The sequence below is a fragment of the Astatotilapia calliptera genome, chromosome 15, assembly GCF_900246225.1.
Source record: "Astatotilapia calliptera chromosome 15, fAstCal1.2, whole genome shotgun sequence".
In the NCBI taxonomy this organism is placed as follows: Eukaryota; Metazoa; Chordata; class Actinopteri; order Cichliformes; family Cichlidae; genus Astatotilapia; species Astatotilapia calliptera.
In genome coordinates this window covers 38,416,739-38,438,518 of record NC_039316.1, presented here as the reverse complement: position 1 = coordinate 38,438,518, position 21,780 = coordinate 38,416,739, and the positions used below count along the sequence as shown (strand labels likewise).

The 21,780-nt window shown below is 41.7% G+C and overlaps 2 protein-coding genes and 1 non-coding gene across 3 annotated transcripts; 1 reads left to right on the top strand and 2 right to left on the bottom strand.

Annotated features, from left to right (window-relative positions):
* The first annotated feature begins 1,741 nt into the window (after positions 1-1,741).
* On the top strand, positions 1,742-1,814 carry trnak-cuu (transfer RNA lysine (anticodon CUU)). Its single transcript has one exon. It is a non-coding gene; the product is annotated as a tRNA-Lys (tRNA).
* Positions 1,815-4,970: 3,156 nt separating this feature from the next.
* On the bottom strand, positions 4,971-5,766 carry LOC113006604 (growth arrest and DNA damage-inducible protein GADD45 beta-like). The gene is made up of 4 exons (XM_026142670.1): positions 5,752-5,766; positions 5,514-5,614; positions 5,206-5,419; positions 4,971-5,084 (listed from the first exon to the last, which is right to left on the bottom strand). Exons 2-4 carry the CDS (start codon positions 5,612-5,614, stop codon positions 4,971-4,973), a joined length of 429 nt encoding a protein of 142 aa, XP_025998455.1. The 5' UTR covers positions 5,752-5,766.
* A 1,774-nt stretch (positions 5,767-7,540) lies between these two features.
* Positions 7,541-8,721, bottom strand: LOC113037131 (growth arrest and DNA damage-inducible protein GADD45 gamma-like). The gene is made up of 4 exons (XM_026193857.1): positions 8,664-8,721; positions 8,199-8,300; positions 7,879-8,092; positions 7,541-7,709 (listed from the first exon to the last, which is right to left on the bottom strand). Exons 1-4 carry the CDS (start codon positions 8,678-8,680, stop codon positions 7,542-7,544), a joined length of 501 nt encoding a protein of 166 aa, XP_026049642.1. The 5' UTR covers positions 8,681-8,721; the 3' UTR covers position 7,541.
* Positions 8,722-21,780: the final 13,059 nt, after the last annotated feature.

Genomic DNA, 21,780 nt, shown 5'->3' with positions numbered 1-21,780 from the left:
TTTTTTAACGTCACGAACTTCTACATAAATCAGTTTTTTAAATTATAAAGTACATTACTTTCATTGTTTCCCTCATATCATAAGATAAGATAAGATAAAACTTTATTAATCCCTCGGGTGGGCTCCTCTGGGAAATTCGGTTTCCAAAAACACAGCACCGACAGAAGTTACAGAGTTACAGAGTTATATATATATACACGAAGGGGATAAATAGAATAAATAGGAATGAAAATAAATAAAAATACAAGTGAATTGCACATTTCAAGTATGGAGTCTATTGCACCGTTGACTATTAACAAAAGTATTGCACAAAAGGTATTGCACAGTGAGGTGAAGAGGCACTACAGCTTAGTTGTTCCCCCCTCCTTTGTCCTCCTGTTTCCCCTCCCTCTCCCCTCCAGAGAGGAGTTAAACAGTCTGATGGCGTGTGGGACAAAGGAGTTTTTAAGTCTGTTAGTTCTTGTCTTGGGGAGAAGCAACCTGTCACTGAACAGACTCTTCTGGTTGTTAATGGCCGTGTGCAGAGGATGCCCAGCATTGTCCATAATGTCCAGCAGTTTTTTTAGTGTCCTTTTCTCTGCCACCTTAGTGGCATATCATCCCCATGCTGCGCCAGGGCATATTGGGAGCTCATCTCTGATCTTTATCATTCAGCTTATTGTCAAATGCTTAGAAACTAAATGAGCAAATGTGCAATAAAACCTGAAGAGATTAATTTTTTACAGAAACATCGTTAACTGCAACCCCACAAATCTGATAAATTACAAAAAAAAGGGGGGGAAAAAAAGAAAACGAATCACCTTTGTTCACTCATATGTCTACACCAGGATGAAATTCCAGTAGCTGCTGGTACAAAACTGTCAAAGCCTTTTCACATTTTTTTCTTTAAACTGAGGATCTTGCCACTCTTCAATTCTAGATCCTCTGAACTGACGCGATTAGCTTTGTAAACGTAACTATGGTCTTGGAGGTGCTGCAGACAAACCCACATTGTGCACGCGGAGATCACGTTTGATTATTAGTTTGTTTTTTTCGTTTTAACTGCTTTTTCTGCCCCATGTTCACAGGTGGTCCGCCTACGTCTGATTTTTGCTACCTTTGCAGAAGCTAATCATCAGAAGAAGACTGCACGCGTATTTCCTCGTTTTTGCCTTTGTTTACAAGACCTGTGCTGGCAAATGGTATGGGGACAGTAATTAATTTCAGTTCACTTTAATAGGTAATTGCACTACCGAGCATCAGGATGAAAGTAGAAACGTTATAGATTCACACGATTTGAGAGTTGTGTGTTCACAACTTGTGCAGGAATGCGGGAGTGAACCAGGAAAAGAAACAATCGCTCTCACCGGGGGCTAAATCTAAAGCACGGTCCCTTCTCAACAGTTTTTGACCAATCAGATAGACGCGCTTTCTCTTTTATAAATAAAAAGAGAGTGTGTGTAAAATAAAGGAGATGCCTATCAGAGAGTGCCATCTCTGCAATGACTACGCATTGACAGGATGTTCCGGTCCCATTTTACACCGATTCTTAGACCAAGTTACTGACCTGACCTCTATTTCCGTTTTTTCCCCGCATATTTAGCACCAGCGGCAGAAAACTGTGGAAGTTTTCTTTTTACAAACCCATCTTCTTAAGTCATGATCTTGCAGTCTTGACTTTAGCACGTGAAGAAAGCTCCGGTACACACACACACACACACACACACACATCGAGACGGGTTTATCGTTTTCCTTCCACACCGCCCGGCTAGCTCAGTCGGTAGAGCATGAGACTCTTAATCTCAGGGTCGTGGGATCGAGCCCCACGTTGGGCGATTCCTGTTTTCTTGGAGCAAGCAACTTCCTCACGTGTGAAGTCTTTGCACGCATCCAAGAGTTAACTCAACCCACTACAACTTCCAAGCTAGGTTCAAGGTTCTTTATTTGTCACATGCGTAGTTATACAAGTATAACACACAGTGAAATAGCCTGACACGCTCCTCGACATGTGCAAAAATGATGGGGGGGTTAGAGGAAGAACATTATATATATAGTATATACACTGGGTGAATGTGCAAATCAAATCAAATCAAATCACTTTTATTGTCACATCACATGTGCAGGCACACTGGCACAGCACATGCGAGTGAAATTCTTGTGTGCGAGCCCCACAAGCAACAGAGATGTGCAAACACAACAACACAAACGAGCAAAATACAAGAATGGCCAACCTGAAGTAGTAGTAGCAGCAAGCAGGTGAATTCTGTACATTAATATGAATAGATATCTGACTATTTTACAGGATAGACAATATAAACATATTTAAAATTAAAGGAATTTGAAATGTACATTGTGCCTGGGTTTAGAGTGTCTGGAAGAGTCCTGTCTCAGTCAATTATAGATGATGTGAGAGGGCGGGTGTGTGTGTTTAGGGCACGGATGGCTTGGGGATAGAAGCTCCTCTTGAGTCTCTCTGTCCTTGCCCGGAAGATGCGGAACCTTCTACCAGATTGCAGAAGTTGGAACAGTTTGTTGCCAGGATGGGACGGGTCCTTCAGTATCTGCTCTGCTCTAGTCCGGCATCTCTAGCAAGACTAGAGCTAAGCAGAAAAGCTAGCAAGACTTATCTGTTCAATCTAGCATTAACAGCTCCATTAATATTCAATTCAATTCAATTTTATTTATATAGCGCCAAATCACAACAAAAGTCGCCTCAAGGCGCACACGTACCACATGTTCACAGCATCTAGTAAAGACAGGCGTAATTATGATAATAATGAACTAAAACACAATCAGGAACTTCAGGGTGGATAAAGATAGACAGATATAATTAGTGTTGGAAAAGAAATGACACCGACCTCTCCCACAGTGGAATTGAAGAAAAGGGTATGATGCCTTCATTAACATCGGACAACAGATTTAGACATCAGACAGTAAATTACAAAAATGATGTTTAATCAACATCAACGTGATTTTTTTATACAATATTATGTGAATGAAACACTTTAGATTTATTAGTGAAAAATAAAAAGAGGGGAACGAGTGAAACTGTGTTAGCTGACCACATTCCATCATGTAGGGGAGACCGGGGATAGTTGTAACATTTTTGACATTTCTGTCTGTAAATTGGAGCTCGTTTAAGGTAGTGGATTCAAAATGTAATGCAAAGTCTGCTATTAAATAGTGCAGCTATTTTCTCTGCAGCACAATTACCCATTGCATGGTATGGCCTCAAACACAAAGAGTGAAATGTTACAATTAACCCCATAGTCTGGGTTAGTTGTAACACATCCTGGGGTGAAATGTAACACAATGAAATAAGGGTACTGACAAAATATTAACATGTAATCTTTGTTTATTCAACACAGTGCTCTGCATCTGATAACCTGTGAGTAGCAACAATGCTTACACATCTGTCTCACTGCAATGTTAATCCCTTATGCATGATGCCAAATCTGATCCTAAACAACCTGCTGCACCCAAACGTGTTCTGCACAGGGTGTAGCAGGGAGTCATCCTGGTTTTATCTTTGCTAAATTATTTAAAGTTGAGTTTAAGTAGATTTGCTTATTTCACTTAAGAGTTTATTGTTAAAAACATTTTATTTATTGTGTGTGTGTGTGTGTGTGTGTGTGTGTGTGTGTGTGTGTGTGTGTGTGTGTGTGTGTGTGTGTGTGTGTGTGTGTGTGTGTGTGTGTGTCAGAATGCAGAAATCTAGCTTTTGAACATATTCCAACCCCCCAAAAAAGACAAATTATGGAATTTTCTGCAACTGAATATTTCATTAATTTTGGTTGGTCTTCCTTGAGTTTGGCCTCATTGGCTCAGTGGGCATTATAACCTACAACTCTTGCACCAATTTTGAACATAACAATGAAGCTGAAAAAATGTAGTTGTGCACCAGCACCGCAATTCCATTACTTTTTATCCTGGCTTACCTTGGTGTGGTTTGCAAAGTGCTTCAGAAAGATGAGGAAATCTGTTTCTTGCACCCATCCTGATTTATTTCCACTACCAGTACTTCCTACTGGTCCATCTCTGACACAGTGGTCTGCATAATGTGTGTGTGGGAACACAAACAGTGGAGGAATTGTGTTGCCAATGGCATTAACCACATATACAAAAGCGACCAGTGAAGCTCTCTCTGCTGATGCCGTTGCCCCAACTTGTTTAATATAAGTTAAAGTAAAAGTGTGGTAAGTTGAAACATCTGCATTATTGTTACAACTAACCCAGACTGTTGCTGTTACAACTGACCCAGACTCCTATAGCCATGAACTAGCTAACATTACAGCCAACGGCTAAAACATTAGCACTAAAGACCTACACAGAATATATCCCCATAGACATACAAATAACATAATTCAGGTCTGATGAGTTTAACTGCAAAGCAGATAATGCTATTAGAAATTGAAATAAAGTAGAAAAACGTACTTTTTGGCATACAAATTACTTTTTTTCATGTTAAATTGTCTGTGTTTGACAAAATGTGCTGATTTTTCACATGTGATAGCAAAACTGAGTTGGGCATGCACAGGATGAGTCACATCATTTGAAACTTAGCCCTGACTGGAGAAATTGGAAGTGTTACAACTGACCCACGTTACAACTATCCCCGGTCTCCCCTACGAGCAATGTAGGGAATACTGAAGCACATTCTTTCAGTTGATAAACTGCAATTTATTTTGCATGCACTGCTTAACAAAATGATTGCGTTTTAAAACGAAATCGTCCTCAACTGCTCTATTAAATCTGACACGGGTCTGGATGAACCCTCTGCCGGCTGCTGTTCGAGTTTCACGAGCAGTTCCTCGGTTTTCCACCCGTCCACTCAGGTCACATGTCTAGACATTTTCTCACACACCTCTTCGTGGCCTTCAGCTTCCCGTCCTGAACCAGATCAAACTGAACTCCCGATAAAGCAAAACCCCGTTACTCTACTTGGGCCAGTTTCCATTAATTCGAACCGCTCTGCAGCGGTCTAGTTTAGGTCAGCGGTCCTGCAGCTCAAGGTGGGGGAGACACTCGTACCTGTGGCGGCTCTCCTCGCAGAACCTGGCGACCTGCTGAAGAGCCTCGCACTGCAGAATCTGTTCAGAAGTGTTCTGCAAAACAAAGCATGGTTGAATATTTATGTTAACCAGAGTTTATCTAGAAAATAAGTCGGGATCCACACTGGCAAAGTTTGACAAATGCAGTGGAGCAGAATGAGGCGTTTGGACTTACAGTGACCAAGATGCAATGCAGGTCGCGGGATTCGCTTCTGTTGCTGGTTTCCTCTAGCAGCTGAGCGAGCCGCCTCATTCCCGTCACTCGCAGGATGTCGAGGTAATTGTCGTAGCAGAAAGCCTGCAGCAGTTTGAAGTGAATCTGCAGCGCAGCGTCATCTTCATCCTCCTCATCAAGGGCCAGCACACACAGCACCGCGCCATCCGGGTATCTGCGGGTAGGACAGGAGAATAATAAACCCCACATAGCGTCAAAATCACTATTATTCTGACAGTACAAATGAATTGCTTTACATTAATACTTACTCATTCAGGAATTTTGCAGACTCATAAACTCCCACAGTCAGACAGTTCTGATGATGAGCTGTGACCAATACATGTTCCAAAGTCTGGCTGATGGTCTCCATCTACAGAAACACGAAGGAAAGTAAGTATAATACAGGCTCTAAACAAGGGCATAAAAGCTTATCAAAGTGCACTGTAGCCGGATTCAAAATGTAACTTGTGTCAGTGCGTAATTACGCACCAAACATGCCTATCTTACCTTTTTCTGTGTGCTGCTGGATTCCAGAGAAGAAGAAGAAGTAGTCGGAGACAAGTCGGTGGTCATTGAGCAATGACGAATCTCTGTCTCTTCAGGTCAAAACTTTCATACCTGCTCTGGGACGTCACACCTTACCACTCCCTCTGTTACTGGCCAGCTGTACCCCCCGTCCCTTTTCAAACTTCGCTCCCTGTCTCCCTCCTCTTCTTTCTGCACACAAGTTTGTTTGCTTAAATCCTTCTCGTTAAAAAATAATAATTAAACTTTGGAGAAGATGATTTTAGCATAGGGATAACCTCTCAAGATAAGGCTGTATATTAGCTTTGTTTTTTATGGATGAGCCACTGCAAGAAGAGGCACGCAAAAATATTCAAAATAATATTCTGATATCTATATTTCAAATGTATGTGCAGCGTCTCTGTTCCTGTCATGCTTCACATCACGCATGTTTGACAAACATGACTGGAAGCGCCCTCTCCCTCTTTGATCAAGTCACGTAGACCTGGAATGGACCTTTTGGAGATGTGCACAGTGAGTGGGTTTAAACGGGTTCTGCTCTTTTGTTTGGTGAATTCGAAAAGTGTTCCGGTGGACGCGTGAAGGGCTCCCAGAGATTAAGGTGAAAACAATGCAGAAAGCTGTGAGCTGTAGCTGATAGCTGGTTGAAAGTGCATTGATTGTTTCTTTAGGCTGATTCACTCAAACATTAAGGACATCATGTGTTCACTGTCCCTGCAGGGATAAGACCCCCAGAAATATCTGGGCTCTGTACTTAATCTCTGGACTGTGTATTTAGATAAGATTTATGATTTTAAATCTCTGCAGTTTCTTTCACTTGTAAGTATTTATCTTCATATTCAGTGTTTATTACATTAATACGTTAATATCAGATAAAATTACAAGATCAATTAAGTGAAGGAATCCAGTTTACACAAGATGTGGGGGCATTTTATGTTAGTTTATGTCAGTCTTTGAGTGATTTTGGGGTTTTCTGAAAACACCTCCAGGAAATGTTTCAGTTGAATCATGGCTATTGTGTTTAATGAATGAGAACATTAAACTTGATGAAGCCCCTAATAAGGTCTCGTGCGGAAAACACCTGATTGATTAAAGACTTAATCAGTGGCGCTGATAAGGTGAAGCTGTGAAATTTACTAACAGGGTCGCTGTTACAGGCATGCACCCGAAATGCGTCCACAGTCTTTTTTTTTTTTTTGTTCAGTTTCAGTTTGCTCGTTATGAGGGGATGTGGGTTTGTCTGTCTCTGTCGGCAGAGAAAGTGTGCGATAGTTAGACAAAGGTGACAAAAAAAACTTAGTGCCAATAAAAATTCCAAGATCACATGAAAACTAAAACTAAAGATTTTCTTAAAACATTTATTTTAGTTACATTTGCAAGCAGAGAATAGCCCGAAGTCTGTTTGGTTTAATTATTTTTTGTCATCTGGCCTTGAAGCATTTTGTTGTCGTGAAATTTCTGTACAGCACTGACAATGAAATGAAACAGCGAGATGATAAACTTTATTTGGCTTTAGTTTTATTTTAATTTTTGTTTTTCTCTTATTTTTCATCAAGACAGCCCCAGGACGCTTTGGCGCATCCGTTTCATTGGCAGAGATATGACTTTGTGCAGTTTTCGCTTTAAGAGGCAGTAAATCCCTCGTTTTAAAAATAATACATTGAAAGTTTGAAACTGAGGATTTCACCTTTACCCCATTTTTTTTTCTCTTTGCAACTTTAGAACGTGGATTCAGAAACAACGAACACGCTGAAGAATTAAATCCTTCACTTTTATTTACAGCAACGACAACAACAACAACAACTGCGGCTTGGGTAGCGATAAGAACAAACGTAGTAACAAGAAAGGCAATGCACCGACGAGTCCCTCCGTCGGCTTTCTTCGCAGAAGCTGCTGAGGATCTGCAGGGCCTGGCGTGGAAGCGGCTTCACTGGAGGGACCTGCGAAACACAGCGAGGAAGGACGGTGAAACTCCCGGAAAACACATCACTTTGCTTCTTATTCGAAGTAGCCTATCATGAAGCCAAGTGTACAAATTACAACGATTTTAATAGAGATAATCGGCAAACATGCTAACTGCGCAGCAGCACAAATGGAAATTTGGCTTACAGTGACCAGAATGCAGTGCAGGTCCCGCGAGGCCTCGTTGCCGTTGATGTCATCCATGTTCACCAGCTCTGCCAGCCGTCTCGTGTCTGTCGAACACATGATGCTGACGTTCTTCTTGTAGCACATATCCTTTAGCTGGATTAGATTCATCTGTAACATAATGTCACCCTCTGTTTCGCTGGCAAGGACGCACAGGACGACTCTGTGCGGGTTTCTGCGGGAAACAGGACGACATTAATGTCACCATTGCCACGTTGTTCCACTATTAGATCAATTACTGCATTTGAACTATATTTAAACGTAAAAATTAAAATACTAACGCTTTCATGTATTTGTAGGACTCAATTACACCGATTCTGAGGCAGTTCTGGTGATAAGCTTCCACGAGCAGCTCCTCCAAAGCCTGACCCACCATCTTGATCCTACAGATACGCAGACGGTTAGAAATGCGCACAAACTAAGACAAAACAGCCCCAAAGTCAACAAATAACCCCAAACAATGAGAATACACCCTAACCCATGACTCAACATTAGAAACTGCTATAAAAACCCGAAACTGGGATGAAATTTGAGCAAACTTACAATGTATCGTGTAGCAGGGGTGCGTAATTACGCACCACTGAGATACAATGTAAGTTTTAATTTGGAAAATTGAGACTTACAAAATCAAGTTAGCGTAAACAAATATAGTGATTAAAGAAATCAAATCCTTTTTCAGACACCGCAGAATGTTTCACTGAACTGAAACACAAGCAAACTGTGGAAACCCCCCCGTGAAGTCTTACATCCACTGTTCGGTCATCTTGGATGTAGCAAAAGTGCAGAGATCCAAAGCAGGAGCAGAGTGTATGTCTTTAAGAGAAACTGAGCCCAGTGGATCAGGTCCTTCATTTATACTCAGGTGGGGTGGGTTGGCCCACCTGAACACAGCAGGCGGTTTGAAGGTAGACAGTTTTAAATGGTTTTAAAAATGTATTTGCAAGTCACGTGTGCGAATGCTTGGTACAAAATTCAAAAGTCCGAAACAGAAAATGTCTTCTTTAAACGGGAAGAAATGTATAATTACACTTTTTTGGACGGGAGGTTCTGACACTGTTATACAGCTATAATCATGTGTAATTACCTGACCTTACTTCGACCGAAGCAAACTTTTAGACCAGGCACCCAGCCCACGATTATTCTAATATTTATCGACAATTGGAAATTAAAAAGTAAAATAAAAACTTTAATTGAGGTCAAACAAACATGTCTGTGCGTCCCCCTTACCCCCTCGTCTCCTATACAGACTTGAACTGAACTTCGTACAGCAACACCAGGTCTCGGACCCCTACCCCCACCCTGCCGGTGGTGGGGTGTAACTGGGACAGAGAACCTTGCTCTCTGCATTGTCTCTGCAGATCTCATTTCCCCCTAAATAATTTAGACACTGCCTTAATATGAAGTGTGTAGGAAATTAAACTCGAAATTGAAGATCAGCAGTTTCCGTAAATGCGTGTTGATTAGTCTTTGGAATTGTGAGATGAACATATGTATAATTCAATAAAAGAGTGTTTCATTTCTTTCTCTTTTGTTGTGCATTTGTGGACTTCCTGAGGTTTTTAAATGGGTTGGGGTTTCCTGGATTCAACTTCATGATTTACAATGATATAAATAAAACACCCCAAGAGAAAGAAAAAAAAAACTGTTATGTTTAACATCATGTTTAAACATTTCCGTTAGGAGAATTAATCAAATCTTACAAGTATCAATATTTAGACTTCCAGAGAGCAATGTAAAACACTTCCGTTTTAAAATAAAACATTTTATTTGTCATATTTCTAAAAACAAAACAAAAACAAAAAAACAACTTGCAATTTTTAGAATGCACGGAAAATAAAATTTTATTGCTCTTATTTATTTTAAATTTTCTTAACAGGTTAATTGCTACTGGGGTCAGAAAGATCCTTCTACAGGTTAAATAATAATCCATACATTACATTTGTTATAGAAATTCTGTATGTATAAACATAAAAAAACAAAACAAAAGCTAAAATGAAACAAATGTTCCCCCTGACCCTGAACAGCGCAAACACCGACAGTGTACCTCAAAGCAAATATGAAACTTAATTTGTCACGGCTCTTTCAGTACCAAATTCAGCTGAACGACTGTTTTCACACTGAAACACACTCCACCCACTTATTAACGTTTCTTTTATTTTATATTTTCTGTATATAACTTGTGCATGTCCTTTTGTGTAGATACATTCCCTGTGCAGGTACCTCTTAAACGTATTTTATCTTTATTAATCTAATTGTCTTATCCGAAAAATCTGAATGCAAAAACCTAAAAGCTGCAGAGAGACGCCAAACAGTGACAATAAAGATCTATCTGTAAGACAGATAAGAAAACAGGTTGGAAAGTGCCAGACTGACTCACTGTTACAGGGATTCACCTGAGAGAACCTGTGGTAGGACTCGACTTAAGCGGTCAAAGAAGTGCAGGAGACTGATGCTGTCCAGTAGTGATGGCCCGCTTGAAGCTGACGCTCCGGAGCGTGTGTCGAAAAAAACAACACACTGGTTCAGAAGCACTGTGTCGAGGCTTGCTTCGTTTGGCAAAAGTCACGTGACCAGTGACGTCCGAAGCTTCATTACGCACGTAACTGCTTCGGTACCTGATTTAAACGGATATAAGGAAGCGAATCATCCACGGGATTCGTGGAGTGTGTTGATGGTGACAGATAGCGAAGAGGTGATCATTCCACTGACAGATATGGAGCCAGCGAGGAAGAGAGGACGTTCTGGCGTGTGGGAATATTTTGAGTTGATTTTGCTCAATTCTTTTTATCTGCCGAAGTGAAAAACTTGAAATGTCCAAAATCATGTTTTCATAATGTAAATATCATTACAGCATATGACTTTAGGAACACTTCCATGTGAATTAAAGCTAATGAAGACTACAACAATGTATTTGACACTATACGTACATTACATTGCTACAGTTTAGAAAATCATTTTGTTTATTGTTTTTAGGTGATAGTCTGCAGGACCCAGGAATACCTGCATATCTACCAGCTTGCAGTGTGGTTCCTGCACTCCACAGCCTCTTCTGTTCCATGCAAGTGGATTTTCTTCAGGGCAGGAGAAACTATTTCTAAGAAAAGAAACAGACTCAGCCAGCGCACAGTAACACTAATCCTCTTTTTAAATGTAAATAACAAAAGGGCTACCTTACATTGATCATGTTTTTACTTTGCAAGTTCTTGATTAGGGGTGGGTTTTGATTATTGCTTTTCTGATTACAATCCATGCTAAATTGAATAAAGTGATATTGATTCATTAAAATCCCGTGTCGATTTGTGAATTAACGTTATTATGCCTGAAACGCCAGCATCTCAGGTTAAACCTCACAACATGTCGTCAAACACCATACAGCTAAAACAGTAACTGGGAGCAGGTTTACGGATTCTGCATACAAACGTGAACACAGAGCGCGGACCCGACGCGTCAGAGTCAGATTTTGATGTGTCGGCGGGTCCGCGCTGTGTTTGCCTCTTTTTCTTCGCTGGCTTCTGCAGCTGCAGGTTTCATAACTCTCTGTTTACATCTCTAATTAAGTCTCACATGTGTCAGCTTTCTTTTAATAGATACGAAATTATGGATATATACTGTTAAATGATCAGAATTTTAATATTTCTGACTGAGGCAAAACTTTCCAGATTCCAATCAAATTGAATCGGATCCTGTATCGAATCAAAATGATTCTACAAATCAGTGACGATGCAGCCGTACTCAGCTTCCTAAGCATTTTCCCTTTCCAGTTCACAATCAATCCCACCCCTAGGTCAAAAATATGTATAGGACAATTGGCCTCATCTAATATTTTGTATGAACCTGTCCAGCTGTCCAGTGATTAAACGACAAGTAGATGGAGGCAGGACTCCACAGCAGGGGCATACTCCATAATGTGCTGTGCATTCTCATATGTATATTATATATATTGCTCACTTATTGTATTTACCAACATCAAGGAGTTATGAGCAGAGAAAGGCCACACCATAGTGCATGTTTAAATAGGAAAAGTTTATTGATCAAAATGTATTACGCAGATACGCATTACATTTTTTTCAGCCCCCCAATCGAGAAAACAAAACCAATTACATGTTCAAAGCAACGGAACGGTGGCCCAATATCAGAGAGAACTCCACTCTTGAGTGAGCAGTGATAATTGAGCAGTCCGTTTTATTTTGCAGATTCAAGCTGCTCTTCAAAAGTTTCACCACCAGATGTCACCAGAGAGGACTGTGTTGAAAAGCTTCGAGTAATGAACCGTTTTTCAATACAAGCTTCAGTGCTTCGGAAAGCTTCGTGGCACTGAAGCTTGTATTGAAAAACGGTTCATTACCAGTTCCACATCACTTCCGTGATGTGGAACTGGTTTGGTGTTTGTCAGATACATGACAAAGCAAATTTTTTTGCAGAACATGCAAGCGGCCATCGTTATTGTCGGACTTAAGATGCTCTTAAATCTGGGAGTAATCTGGGTCCTAAACTCCATAATATGGAGTTTAGGACCCAGATTACTGTTCGTTTGACCTGAAGTATATTATACTTCAGGTCAAACGAACACTGCAACATCACTGAGAGTTAAAAACTGTCTAAATTCTTTCATCTTTAATAAAACGATCAGCATTGCTGCTTTACCAGGTGTAACTATGAAGTTTAACTTCCAGGCATCCATGAAAACAAAATTTATTACATTTAACGAGTTAGAAGTTAGCAGGAAGCTAGCGGAAGCTAGCGGAAGTTAGCTCGCTAGTTTCGCTAGCATGTTCTGACTGAGAGACAGAGATTTCTGAAAAAAATCAAACGCACAGCTCTGCTATCACTTCCAACATAAATGAAGACAGGAAACTAAACAGCAGTGATGTTTGTAGGGTTACTGAAGTTGGGCTAGCTGCTATATAATGATGTGCTACGTGATCGCTAGCAACACAGCTATGTTAGCATAATATAAACAGTGAAGCTGGAGGACGAACACTAACACTTTTCCACTTATAAAAGTTAACGTTAAGGTTTCTGATAGTTAGAGACAAATGCAATCGCATGGCAGGATGCTGTAAACGGACCAAACTTCAGTCAGGAGAACAACTGAGATAATCCATCCACAATACGAGGTCAGTCATTAATATACTGCAACAACATGGGAATAGAGAAGCTGCCAGAGAATTCAACATTAATGAATCAATGGTACAGAAGTGGAGGAAGCAAGAAGAATGAGTTTAATAAAATTTGATTTATCTGACTGCTTTGTTTCGCTTAATGTGCCTTATAATCCCGTGCACCTTATGGTCCGAAAAATACATACTGCACACTGCAGTTTAATGTTGCAAAGCACCTCTTTTTAACTTCAGTGGATATTATACATGGTTATGCTCAGGATATGTCAGCCCATTTCTACTGGAAATGCCTTTTGGTTAAACTTTCAGCAAGGAATTTGCATTTGCACTGTTACATTTTTATAAAGCTTTAATGTACATAAAAACCAGCTTCTTGTTTAAGTGAAAATAAATGGAAGGTTGTGTTTTTGCGCTAGTAATGTTGTGGAGTTGTATTTTGTCTCGCCACAATTATATCGTCAGTTATATCGTTATCGCAAATTTTCAAATATATATCGTGATAAATATTTTTGGCCATATCGCCCTGCTCTAGGCAGAGGCACCGATCGGTTTTCTATCGCCCATTTGCTGGGAGTAAGGGCGCCCTCTGTTTGCGAGGTGCGCCTGCTGGGACGGGGACTCAGTGCAGGCTGGTTGTCGTTGAACTCTCTGGGTGTAGCCATAGCGCAGCTTGTATACCATCCGGCTCGAAGGACCACTTGTAGAATATATATTGGAAGTGCTGGGTATACAAGTCTGGCCTAAGTCTTCGGTCAGAAAGACTGCAGCAGTCCAGGAGTTTAGTTCACCGTCTTTAATGAAGCTTCACAGAAGAACTGGTTACCGCAGGGCTTGCCAGGATAAATCCAACTATGATACAGCCAGATATGCACTTATAATCGTGGCAGATGCACTATAGGTGACTATAGGCATGGTTGTCTGGAAACAGAAACTGGTAATACTATAATTAGCAGGGTCAAAGATAACTAAGCAACAATCAGAGCACATCATCTACTCAGACACAGCAATATTTTACAATGTCCACAAGGGGTCGCCGTAAGACCAGAAGTTGGCTAAATAGCACATATCTTCCCAGTTGCTAGTACTAAGGCAAGCATGTGGCAAGCTAACAACAGTTAAACTAAACGATAAACAGAAAAATCCCTTAACCGCGGGATATAGTCATTGGGGGAGATTCTGGCCACTGGTATTAACTTAGTGCTAATTAATTAAATAAACCTACTAACGTGGTAGCAGTGTACTGAGGCATAACTTTAGCTTAAACATACACAAACGACTATAACTATTATCATACCAGTTAACCTGTCAAAGGTAATAACACTTACAGTCTCATTAACGCACACGGAATCACATAAACTGATACAACTGCCATGCTCTGCTGCTGCTTTTCGTCTCTCACTCTCCCTCTGCGTGATGCGCACATGATCACTGATGCCCTCATTTGGGTGCGCTTGATTCTTGCCTCTAGACATCCTGAGGCCGAGTCAGCAGGGAATTTGCACAGTCATTTTGCGGAAAACTGCGGAAAACTACATTTTCCGCAAAAATGACATCACTTCCGGTTTCGGGCAGGTCATGGTGGACATGCGATAGTTCGCGCTGATGGACGTAGAAAGTGTTACAAACAGCTGATCAGATCGGCAAAGAGTGTTTCTGGAATGTTATGTTTTTGTTGCTGCAAGTGCTTTTTATGCAGTTTTTGCAAAGCTATATGTGGAAGGAAACTGTGACCGAGGACAAGCTGATGGCATAAGACGTAAGAACAACTCCTCCGGTTTCATATGCAAAAAAAAATTATTGCGCTAGCTTTTTAAAACTATTTAAAAATAGTTATGCAAAACAGAGCATGCCGCTTCGACCGGCTTTAAAGGGTTAAACATTAAATTAGGAACATTTTAACATGATTAAACAATGAAATTACCTATAAACAAGGTCAATGCGGCAATATGAATAATAATACTTAAATTTACAGAAATATACAGTTAACCGTTGGTTTAAATAATAATAATGGATTGCATTTATATAGCACTTTTCGAGACCCTCAAAGTACTTTACAATTCCACTAATCATTCACTCTCACATTCATACACTGGTGGAGGCAGCTACGGTTGTAGCCACAGCTGCCCTGGGGCAGACTGACAGAAGCGAGGCTGCCATATCGCACCATCGGCCCCTCTGGCCATCACCGGTAGGTGAAGTGTCTTGCCCAAGGACACAAGGACCGAGAGTGTCCGAGTCGGGGCTCGAACTGGTAACCTTCTGATCACAAGGCAAACTGCCAACTCTTGAGCCACGATCGTCCTAAATAACATTATTTGATGTAAAAAAAAAAAGTTTATCAGAATCATTTTATATATTTTTCCATAGCATTACATTTGAATTTAACAGTTCAATCTTTCAAATAACGGACAAATATTTGTGAAATTATGATACATTTGTGAATGTATTTTAACAATCTAAATATGCATATGTACAGACAGATACATTTAACAAACAAGAAAATGATGTTTTATTACATTTACAGTGATTTTATGTTATTTTACATTTGAAATGTAAAATCACAGTCTATGTAAATTTAATAATATTCTAGAAAAACAGTACAAAACCGTAAAATACTTTTATATTACAATTTTTTTTACAGTGTAGCTCGTACTGAATATCGACCCACGGAAATGCACACGATAAAAAGAAAGCATTAAACTTAAACATGTCTGGACGCATGCTCAGTCGTCCAGGTCAGGTCAAGTCGATTCTGTTCATCTGGACATGGCGTTTTCGGTGGGAGAAACATTTCGTCACTCATCCAGGTGACTTCTTCAGTCTCGGCTGACTGCAGGTTTCCCCAAATGAAAACGCTACTTTGCAGATGGACAGAATCACTTCATTTGTTCCTGTAAATATTTGTTTGGTTGTGTTTTTAAAGAAAGATGGACACAAAGCCCAGTTTGGGGAGCAATCACCCTTTGTACTTTATATACATACTTAAAAAAGAAAATCTGTTAGTTCCAGAAATGAATCTGCCTTAGGAGAGGGCATCGACTCCTTTGTATCATTATTACAAATATTTTGTTTTATTTTGTTTTTCTTTTGTTTATTTGTTTTATTTTTCCACCTCTGCTTCTCCCACAAAATGCTATCTTTCTGCCCAAGCTCGACTCAGTCCTGGCCGCTCGTTATGGAAGCTATAACGGGACACTCCCGGGTTCTTTCCATGTGGAAAGCTTCTCATTTGTTCCTTATGAGGCCTATTAGCAACCATTCAACCTGTTTTAAAAACCAAAATGAGGACCTGATAAAAGAACACGTGCTTTATCATTACCAGAACCGATTAGCTTAACAAAAAAAGAGGTGAGGAGCAGGAGCATCGGACTTTAGGGCTAAAAGTACTTAGACAAAAAAGATATAATAATCCGGTTTGGAAGATGTAGAAACATTCGCTTTCTTTTGAATATAACGCAACGTAGAATACGGGGAAAAAAGTGGAAAGAGACCAGAGGAAAAAGGTATATTGTATTTTGAAGCAGAACTGTTCCTTTAAATAACTTCAAGATCCAGTTACACACGTAGACCCAATGCGTTTAAAGCTGCAATTATACATTATAATCGTAAGTACAGCTAAAATGTCCCATTCGTGTCATCAAGAATTCAACAACTGAGACATCTTCTATGCAGTTGGTTTGTGAAATTGGCTTAAATTCACCCTAATAGTGTGAACTTTTGTACAACCCCAACTTTTATCTTAGTGAGTCAGTGTGGTAACCAGTCTGCTCTAAGCCCTGCAGAAGAAGAAGAACAAAGGAGGATAGGGTCCTACAGTGCAGCACCTGGACTCTCATCACCAACATGCAGACTTCGCTAGAAGAACAGGAAGTTTGAACCCAAAACCCTCTTGCAGTAAGTCGACAGTGCTAACCATTACAACAGTCTCAGGGCAAATGCTTGGTTTTCTTAGGCCACCATATTAAAACATTTTGATGAAACACTACCATCTAGTGGTGAGGTCTTTTTTTGGTTACATTTGGCAAATTGCAAGATCTTATTTGCTGAGAACTTCATTGAAGTTTACTTGTATTTGAACCACCCTCACGTGCCAGTGTATTTTATCACTTATATCATCAGTTGATCATACAATATTCTGTGGCTATGCTCTTAACAACAGATACTGTAACCCTGGACACGTCTCCGTTAAAGTTTCGGTATGCCGTCCGGACCTGGAGCTGCTAGCTGTTAGCTTGCGGCCATATTATCTACCTCGGGAGTTCAGTCATGTGATCTGTGTGTGTGTTTACATCCCTCCGAGGGCCGACACAACAGCTGCCTGTGAGAAAATACACACAGTCACAGCAAGACTTCAGACACAAAACCCCGAGGCTTTCATTATTATATCTGGAGACTTTAACCATGCCACACTGGACTCTACTCTGGCTGCTTTTCACCAGTTTGTGAATTGTCCCACAAGGAGCAACAGGACAATTGACCTACTGTATGCTAATGTGAGAGATGCATACAGAGCCACCCCCCTCCCCCCACTAGGGAAGTCAGACCACAACCTGGTTTACCTACAGCCACAATACACACCCCTCGTCCAAAGGCAGCCGGTCACAACGCGCTCCATCCGGAGATGGACCCCAGAAAAGGAGGATGCTCTGAGGGACTGTTATGACAACACAGACTGGGATGTGCTCCTGAGCCCACATGGTGAGGACATAGAGGGGGCGACACACTGTCTTACAGACTACCTCAACTTTTGTGTGGACACGGTCGCCCCTGCTAAGACGGTACGGTGTTATCCTAATAACAAACCGTGGGTAACACAGGAAGTCAAAGCTGTCCTCAACATGAAGAAGAAGGCTTTCAGGAGCAAAGTGAAGGAGGAGATGAAGGCAGCACAGCGGGAGGTGAAACGCTGCCTGAGGGAAGCAAAGGACACCTACAGGAGGAAGGTGGAGCAGAAGTTGGAGAGGAACAACATGAGGGAGGTCTGGAATGGTGTGAAAACCATCACAGGCCACAACACCAAGAAAAGCACAGTGGGGGGGGACTGTGGAGAAGGCAAACGAACTCAACAACTTCTTCAACAGGTTTGACCAGCCCACAACCCCCCCACCCTCACCTTCACTACAGAGTCCAATCCCCACTCTCCTACCTCCCTCGCTTCCCCCCCTTCCTGACACCATGACACCCCCCTCCTCCAATCCCTCTCTCAGCAGCAAGACATCTCCCCCCCTCCCCTCCTCCCAAACATCTCCCAGTGTCACAGTGGATCAGGTCAGGAGGCAACTGAGGAAGCTTCGCCCCAGAAAGGCAGCAGGCCCAGACAAGGTGTGTCCTAGGATGCTAAAGGCGTGTGCTGCTGAACTTGGGGAGCCGCTACAACGAGTCTTCAACCTCAGTCTGCGACTGGGGAGAGTGCCCGCCCTATGGAAGACATCCTGCATCGTCCCGGTCCCCAAAAAGAACCGGCCCAATGAGCTGAATGACTTCCGACCGGTGGCACTGACGTCACATCTTATGAAGACTCTAGAGCGGCTCTTCCTCAACCTCCTCCGACCACAGGTACAACATGCCCAGGACCCACTACAGTTTGCATACAAGGTGGGTGTCGGAGTGGAGGATGCCATCCTGTACCTCCTACACAGAGCCCACTCACACCTGGATGGGGGAAAAGGCACGGTCAGGATCCTGTTTCTTGACTTTTCCAGTGCCTTTAATACCATCCGGCCTTGTATGCTTCAAGAAAAACTGAACAGGATGGAGGTGGACCCCTGCCTGGTGGCTTGGATCTCCGACTACCTCACCGACAGACCACAGTACGTCAGGCTGAAGGACATCACGTCTGACACAGTGGTCAGCAGCACAGGAGCACCACAGGGAACTGTGCTGTCCCCTCTTCTCTTCACCCTGTACACCTCTGACTTCTGCTACAACTCTGAATTATGCCACATTCAGAAGTTTGCAGATGACACGGCCATCATGGGGTGTATCTGGGATGATCAGGAAGAGGAGTACAGAAGTCTGGTGAGGAACTTTGTCGCATGGAGTCACACAAACCACCTGCAACTCAACACCTCAAAGACTAAGGAACTGGTTGTGGACTTCGGGAGGTCCAGAGAAGGTCCACTGCCGGTTCAGATAGAGGGGGAGGAGGTGGAGGTGGTCAACAAGTACAAGTACCTCGGGCTGTGGGTGGACAATAAACTGGACTGGTCATGCAACACAGAGCACCTGTATAAAAAAGCCCAAAGCCGACTGTACTTCCTCAGGAGGCTGAGGTCTTTTAACATCTGCAGGAAGCTCCTGAGGATGTTTTACCAGTCGGTGGTTGCTGGAGTACTTTTCTATGCTGTGGTGTGCTGGGGGAGCAGCACAGCAAAGAAGGACTCATCCAGGTTGGAGAAACTGATCAGGAGGGCTAGCTCTGTGGTCGGCATGAAGCTGGACACTCTGGTGACAGTGGCAGAGAAAAGGACATTAAAGAAACTGATGGACATTATGGACAATGCCAGACATCCTCTGCACACGGCCATAAACAACCAGAAGAGTCTGTTCAGTGACAGGTTGCTTCTCCCAAAGACAAGAACTAACAGACTTAAAAACTCCTTTGTCCCACACGCCATCAGACTGTTTAACTCCTCTCTGGAGGGGAGAGGGAGGGGAAACAGGAGGACAAAGGAGGGAACAACTAAGCTGTAGTGCCTCTTCACCTCACTGTGCAATACCTTTTGTGCAATACTTTTGTAAATAGTCAACGGTGCAATAGACTCAATACTTGAAATGTGCAATTCACTTGTATTTTTATTTTTATTCCTATTTATTCTATTTATCCCCTTCGTATATTTTATTTATATTGTCTCTGTATTTATATGTGTGTGTGTGTGTGTGTGTGTGTGTGTGTGTGTATTATATATATATATATATATATATATATATATATATATATATATATATATATATATATATATATATATATGTGTATGTATATGTATGTATATATATGTATATATGTATGTATATATGTATATATATATATATATATATATATATATATATATATATATATATATATATATATATATATATATATATATAATATTCTGTAACTTCTGTCGGTGCTGTGCTTTTTTGGAAATCGAATTTCCCAGAGGAACCCACCCAAGGGATTAATAAAGTTCTATCTAATCTAATCTAATCTAATCTTGATAGAGATATTTTTTATTTTGTTTTGTTTTGTTTGGATCAGTCTGCAACAATGTCACAAAAAAGAGAGAATCCCGAAACAGGATGAAGACCAGGATAAAGATCCATTTCAAGTCCATTTTTTTCAGCAGTTACCCAGAGCTAATGACCATGGGTAATGGTTGGCATGTAGACTAGTAGATCGATACTTAAATGTCTTTGCTTGGGACAGCCCCAACTCAGGGGAAGCAGTCTGCAGTGTAACAGCAGAGAACCCTGCTAACGTAATGGATCAAACTATTTCTTCCAGCTATTCCAGCTGTCACAGAGTGGGAAGCAGGGTAAACCCTGGACAGGTTGCTAGCACATCGTTGAGTGTGTTAGCCCTAGAGCAGCGGACCCCAACCTTTTTTGTGCCACGGACCTGTTTATGCCCGACAATATTTTCACAATAAAACTAGTACCGGTACCGAAAAAAAGATTTATTCATAACACATTTCAAAAGATCCAGGAAAACAGAGTTAACGATAAAAACAATAACAAAATAAGGCTGAAAACCGATAAAAACCCTGAAAACCATACATTTCACACCTGAGCCTCAACTCTCGCAGCCCGGTACCAAACGACTCACAGACCGGTACCGGTCCGAGGACTGGGGGTTGGGGACCGCTGTCCTAGAGGATCGTTAGGGGTTGTATTAATATGGGACAGTGTGTCCATTTTTACAAGTTGTCTTGTGTAGGGATGGGTACCGGTATCATGGCACCGGTTCTGACATAAACTGTAGTAACCAGACCGAAAAGCAGCGCACATTTCGGTGCTTTATTTTGGTGCTTTTTTTTTTCTTCTTGAGTTGTGATACACTTTGGATTCTAGCCAATCATTTTACGTTTCCAAGGATAGTAGGCGGGCCCAGGTACGTACGTTCTTTTAGAGCAGAGCTACAGATTAAATATGCCCAAGGCGAAGCGGTCAAAAGTCTGGCTGTACTTCACAGCAAAAGATGCAAACTCAGCAGCAACAAGTGCTTTAAGCTGATACTGTGTCAAAGGAGGTAACACCTCGAATCCGATGAAACACCTGGTGTTTTTTTTAAAAGCCGAGAAATGCACCGTATTTGATCCGAGCACATCTGCTGCGGGTGTGGTGCCTGTTATCGGACCGGAGTTAGCAACATCCCCCAAGAACCCAAAGAGGAGAGTCCTGCCCCCTAGCCCTGCCAGTGTAGCAGAAATGATGAGGATGATGATGCAGCAGCAGCAGCCGTTCTTCTCTGCGTGAGTAGCTTCATGTTGTTCATGTGTAATTTATGTTGAGTAGGCTAAATGGTAAATGGCCTGCATTTGTATAGCGCTTTTCTAGTCCCTAAGGACCCCAAAGCACTTCACACTACATTCAGTCATCTACCCATTCACACACTGGTGATGGCAGCTACATTGTAGCCACAGCTGCCCTGGGGCGCACTGACAGAGGCGAGGCTGCCGGACACTGGCGCCACCAGTGGGCAAACACGGGGTTAGTATCTTGCCTGGCATGCAGCCAGGAGGCAGCCTGGGATCGAACCACC